Genomic DNA, 6,000 nt, shown 5'->3' with positions numbered 1-6,000 from the left:
ACACTTGTACACACACCCCACATACAATCACATACACACCCACACAGACATATCACATGTGCACACACACACTAACACTCACACACGTGCACACACACTCACACCCCATCACACCCCCCTCAATTGTGCATACATACCCACACCCACTCACACTGACACACATACTTGCACTCACATGCATGCACGCACACTCACACATACATACACTCACATGCATGCACACCCACTCACACTCACACACATACACTCACTGACACCCATATTCACATACACACACACACGCATGCACACACACACACATACACACACGTGTACACACACTCACACTTACACACATACACCCACACTCACATGCTCATACTCACACTCACACACGCATGCACACACACACACGCAGGCACTCACACTCACACATACGTACACACACTCACACACGCAGGCACTCACACTCACTCCCACCTCACACCCCCGCACACACACTCCCCCCCCGGCGCGGCGCTCCCCGGGCGCTGACGCGGCCGGGGCGGTGCGGGGGGAGGGGCCGGGGGGGCCGGCGGAGCCGGGGCTGCCATGGGGCGCCGCGCTGCCTGACCGCCCCGGGCGCTGCCTTCCTCCTCCTCCTCTCCTCCTCCTCCTCCACCTCCTCCTCCTCCTCTCCTCCTCCCGCCGCCCGGCCCGGCCCGGCTCCGCTCGCCATGGGAGATGTGGTCTCCACGCACCTGGACGAGGGTCGCCGCCAGCACATCGCGGGTGAGCCCCCGGCGCGCTGCCCCCTCCCCCTGCCCCAGCCGGGCTGTCCCCATGCCTTGCCGCACTCCGGGGTGGGGGGCGGGTTGGGCACACACCCTCCCCGTGTTCCCGGGACCCCCCCGCCTGCTCTGCCTCTTTCTCCCGGACTTTAAACTTTTTTTTTTTTTTTTCCCCCACCACGTTGCAGTTTCTCTGTGTTTTTGCCTGTCCCCTTGGCTGGGCACAGCCCGGGGGTGGGGGTGGGGGGGGTACCCGAGGTGCCTGTCTGCCTCCCAAATGAAAGGCTGGGTTGTGCCGGGGGTGTTTGTGTTGGCTCCGAGGAGCGGGGAGCGTGTTCGTGTGCTGAGCTTCCCCGGGCGGTGGGGAGGGAAGGGGGGGAGCTGGGCTCCGGGGGGATGCTGGCAACCTGGGTCCTGTGCAGGGAAGCCGCTGTCAGCGGGGGGTACCGAGGGAAGCCCCCCCAGGGGCTCTGGGGTGGGAGTAAGGACTGGCTGCACCCCTGGGGTCTCACTGGGATGCTTCAGGCCTGCCCTGGCACGGGCAGGACGCTCAGGCCCCCCCTGCCGCAGTGGGACGGGGCAGGGTGACAATGTGGTTATTGAGAGCCCGGCTGTCCCGGGGTGTCGGCAGCGCCTGTGCCCCCGGCGGGGTGTCTGCTCAGGGCTGGCTGGGAATCGCTGAACGTGGGATTATGGCTCTGGACAGGCAGGGGTTTGTGTGAGCCAGGGCTGGGGGGGCGGCAGGGCTGCTAATTGGTGCCTGCGGTGACTCGCGTGACCCCTGTAAGTGGGGTCACCCCTCTGGCAGGGTGCTGTGCCCCCCCCCCCCCAAGCCACCTTGCATCAGTTGTGATGCGGGCGCTCTGCTCCCCGGGGCTTCCAAGCAGGCAGGACTTGACCTCTGAGCCCTTTCGTGTGCCGGCTTCGGTTTCAGCCCCCCAGGCTGAAAAATCCACCTCTCCGGGGGGTTAAACAACCCCCCCGCGAAGCCGCACCTAGCTGTGTGGCACGGAGGAGCGTGCTGGCTTCGTGCTGGACCTTGTGCGCCTTGCAGAGGGCTCAAGGGCTCAGGGGGCGCCAGGGTTTTGGAGGTGGCTCTGCTGTATCTTTCCTCCATCTCCACCATAAAGCCACTGGAGCAGCTCGAAAGTCCTTTTCCCCAAGGACTTTGGGGAAAAAGCGGCTGCGGGTCCGGCGCTGATGGTGCTGCTGCTGTGGTACCGGCACACGGGCTCCATGTCTTGCAGCGTATGGTGGAGCCCATCTGCCTTGCCAGGCCCCACCATCCTGGCCCGGCTGGCAGGAATGCTTACGTGGTATGCAGCTCAGCAGGACGCCAGCAGGTTTCCGAGCTTTGAAGGAAAGCTTGTAACATGCTGTGGGGTTTTCGTGTTGCGTAGTTAAAAGCTCGCCGCCGCCGATCCGGGAGGTTGCACCAACTTGGGTCTGCACGCGGCTGCTCACCGCAGCACCTTCGGGTCCGAAGCATATCCCGAATCTCCCTTTAACTTGCTGGTTCTCCGTGCAGAGAGAGCTCCCCGGCCAAGCCCTGTGATCTTAATCCTGAAGAATAACAAGGAAAAGCCTGGCTGGGTTTCCTATGCAGGAATCTGTCTCTGCTGGGCTAGAAATTGGGTGTGTGCGAGGCCAGGCTGGATGGCTGCATGCTGGCAGGAGCCGAGCTGTTACACCAGGGGGGTTTCAGCCCATGCCTAGGGGGTTCCGGGGTCTGCAGATGAGTTTTCATGGTGAAAATAGGATTCCTATGAGACAGGATTACGGAGTTTGTGCTGGTATGTGTCCTGTGCCATGCTGCAGCTCTGAAGGTTCGGGGTGAGGAAGGTGGGGGACCCACACCTGTACTGGGACACCTCCCTGGGAGACGCTGGAGCCCACTGGGTTCAGTACGCACCTCTCCGCTTTCCGCCCGGGCTCCTCGATGGGTGAAAAGCCCCTGGAGCTGGGAGGGGCTGTAACCCAACAGGCAAGGCACGACTTGCTGTCAGGCATGCAAAGCAACGTGGCGGGGAAAACTCCAGGTTTTCCTGCTTAGCGCGGCCTGTTCTCTGCTGCTGCTTCTCCTGCCGGCACCCAGGGAATGATCTATCCTCTCTCCAAGAAACTTTTCCCAGTTGTCCTCCCAACTCTGGGGAGTTTGGAGGGGCTTCCCAGGGTGATGTGACTCCTAATTGCAGCAGGGACAGGAGCCCCCTGGGCTTGGCGATGCTCCCCATGGTTGCAGCCCCCTTACAGTGGCAGAACTGTGCTGGCTGGGCACACAGCAAGCCCTGGGGCTGTGGGGAGATGGTGAGAGCCTGGGACAGATCTTCCCCCATGCTGGGAGCGGAGCTCTGAGCACTGCAAGTGCCTTAAAGGCAGGAGGGAGGTGGCAAAAAGCCTTCCCGTGCCATGCACAGTGCAGTCCCCTCTGTGCTGGGACCTCTGCCATCAAAGCCGTGCTGCGACAGTCCCATGCCCTGTCCCAGCCCACGCAGCAGTGGCTGCAGTGAAGCTGATGCCAACACCTCCTGGAGGTTATGAGCCACAGGCGCGTGATTTGTGTGTTGGTGGCCCAGGACCAGGGTCTTTCCTCCCACCGGCGGTGCTGGTGGGGCTGGACTGCTCTCCTGCTGCCTAAGCAGGCCTGCAGGCAGTGTCCCTGCCAGCACTGATGATTCTCTGCTGCGCTAGGGCTGACAGGGCAGCCCAGGGGGTGTGATCTACACTGGGGTGGTTTTCAGGTGGTGCTGCCTGCAGCTCCTGCATCCCTTTCTCCAGGGTCTCTATGACCTGTAAATGCTTTCTTTTGTCGCCTAGCTTTGGATGTCATCCTGGACTGAGTCACCCAGCTTGTTTGTCAACACACTTCAGCTGCCCTCCTCCTCCTCCCAAATGTGAGTTGGGAGTTGCTTCTGACCTGCTTCGTAGGCTGGAGCAGGGCTGGCTCCTCTTCTTGTGTAAGGATGCCCAGTACAGGCACCATCACCTGGGGACACGAGGGTGGTAGGCATGGGGTGTCCTGCCAGGGCTCCCAGGAAAGCCAGGATGTCACAGGGTGTCTTGAGTTTTTGCACAGTGTCCCCTCATGTCCAAGGCAATAGCGCCTTCAGCACAGGACTCCATGAAGCTCTTTCCTCCTGCTGGAATAGTTCCTTCCCTAGCGCGTCCCAGCCCCATGGACCACTTCTCCAGGAGGGTGAGGTGGAGTGTGGTTGGCAGGAGCTGGGTGACTTTGCTCGATGGGGCTGGTGGTCCCAGGCACCTGGCGGGTGAGAGAGCCCAGGGGTGCAGCAGGAGCTGCTGGGTGCCTCTGTGGCCAGAGGGATGGGGAGGTGGGTGGGAGGTGGGTGGCAGTGCAGGGAGGGTCCCCGGGATCTCACACCTTGTTCTGGTATCTCCAGGGAGTCGCCAACCTGTTAATTACTGAGTAAACTAGCTGTTAATTTGGGGTGGGACTTCTACAGACACCTGCCCACACAACAATGGCAGAGGTGACACTGAGCTTCACCCCTGGTGCTGGGACCCAGAGCCTTTCTGCTCCAACAAGCCTTATTGGGCATCAGTGGCTGCGTATCTGCAGTGCCACCGAGAAGCATCCTACTGCTGGAAGGCTGAGTGTGGGCGGGAGAGGCTGCGGGTCAGGTCCGGAGGTGCCCAGCAAACATGGAAAGGCACCTGGCTGCTGTGTGCCACAGGGGGAAAGTTACTGGCAGTGGAAAGAGGTTTGCCATGGCTTCCTTAAGCATGATGCTCGTTTCCTAGCCTTGACCACAGATCAGCTCCAGCCAGGGCGGGAGGTGGTGGCTGCTGGTGATGTGCTCTGTGGTTGGTCTCGAGGCTGACACCCTCACCCTGCCCTGGGAGGGGTCCAATGCAGGGAGGCTCTGAGGGATCGGTGCTGTAATGTGCTGGAGATGTGGAGTGGTTTCTCCTAATGAAGTGTGTGTCTTCTTTCATTGTGAAATAAATAACTCCCCTGGCATGTCAGGGCTCCCTGCCAGCGGGGAAGGGCTGGTTCTGGCAAGCCAGGGCTTACCTGCAGCCGTCATGTCAGGGCACGGGGCTCGCTCGGAGCCAGCGTGTTGGGGCAGGGGACATCACTGGCTTCGGGGGCCTCTTGTGCCGGTGGCCTTCCCACGTGGGCAGGAGGCAGGAGCCCTCCTGGCCCTGCCTGTGCTCAGCCCTGAGGCAGCGCCTGCCTCCCCTCCCAGGGGTCTTTCCCTGCCTCCCCCAGCAAGGTCTTGCCTTGAGCAGGCTGGGACACGCATGGAGGGCATCCCTGCTCTGCCTGGGAGCAGGAGGGCTGGGGACAGGAGGAGCACAGCTGGCATCATGGCCGAGAGCTCTCCTTGGCCCTTGGGTCAGCCCAGGGAGAGACAAGCACCCCGCAGACCAGGACCCCTCTGCCACTGCAGTATCGGACACCCCTAAACCCATTGAAGCGACCCAGCGAAGGAAGCACAGCCAAGAGCTGGAGTTCCCCAAGCCTTTGCCTCCCTCCTGCCCTCAGGTCGCTACAGAGGCTGGCTCTGAGCCCAGGGAGGCTTGGCGCCTCTTGGCACGCCACTGCAGCTCTATCCCACCCTCCTGGGGACTGACGGGCTCCCGTCCCTCTGCCTGAGCCCCACAGCAGGTTACAACAAGCCGCTGGCTCCCACCCATGGCTCTGCCACAGCCACAGTGCTGCTGGTCCGGCCCTGTGCTAGGGACAGAAAAGGTGCCACGTGGGCTTGGAGACAGTCACCGAAATAGCCACCGATAGAGCCCAGGGTTAGACAGCCCTGGTCCATGAGGATGCAATGGGTGGTGGATCTCATGGACAAACCAGGCAGAAGTCTGGTCCAGCCCATGGGGAAGGAGCAGTGTTGGACCCACCCGTCCCATTTCTATCCCTGTTACAGCATCCTGTGACCAGGCTTTATTTCACAACCCAGCTGGCAGTGGCCCTGCCCGTGCTCCCAACGAGTGGGGAGATGGGGGGAAGCTGGGAAGCTGTCTGCTTGCAGGATGGGGCTCTTGCCGTCCACACTCCCAGGACCCTGGGCTCAGCATGTCTTGGAGCTTTTCAGTAGGCAGGAGGGCTGGAGGGATCCAGGGATCCTTATCCACACGGAAGCTTGCCGGGGTGCAGTTTGCAGGCAGGCCAGCACCAGCTCTCCAGCGCAAGGCTGAGCACCCGCACAGGACCCAGGTCTGGTCCCACTGCCCAGTTTGCAGAAGGCATCACCGCAGCCTTGGGCTGCAGCACCCA

The 6,000-nt window shown here is 61.7% G+C and overlaps 1 protein-coding gene across 1 annotated transcript in view; it reads left to right on the top strand.

Annotated features, from left to right (window-relative positions):
• The first annotated feature begins 543 nt into the window (after positions 1 to 543).
• The window catches only part of NIBAN2 (niban apoptosis regulator 2), a 31,311-nt gene continuing 25,854 nt past the window's right edge, over positions 544 to 6,000 (top strand). Inside the window, exon 1 of the mRNA XM_056352382.1 lies at positions 544 to 750. Within this exon, the coding sequence (XP_056208357.1) occupies positions 696 to 750 (55 nt within the window). The 5' untranslated portion in view covers positions 544 to 695. The remainder of the gene's footprint in view (positions 751 to 6,000) is intronic.

The sequence above is a fragment of the Falco biarmicus genome, chromosome 9, assembly GCF_023638135.1.
Source record: "Falco biarmicus isolate bFalBia1 chromosome 9, bFalBia1.pri, whole genome shotgun sequence".
Lineage (NCBI taxonomy): Eukaryota > Metazoa > Chordata > Aves > Falconiformes > Falconidae > Falco > Falco biarmicus.
This window is presented reverse-complemented; position numbering and strand designations above follow the sequence as displayed.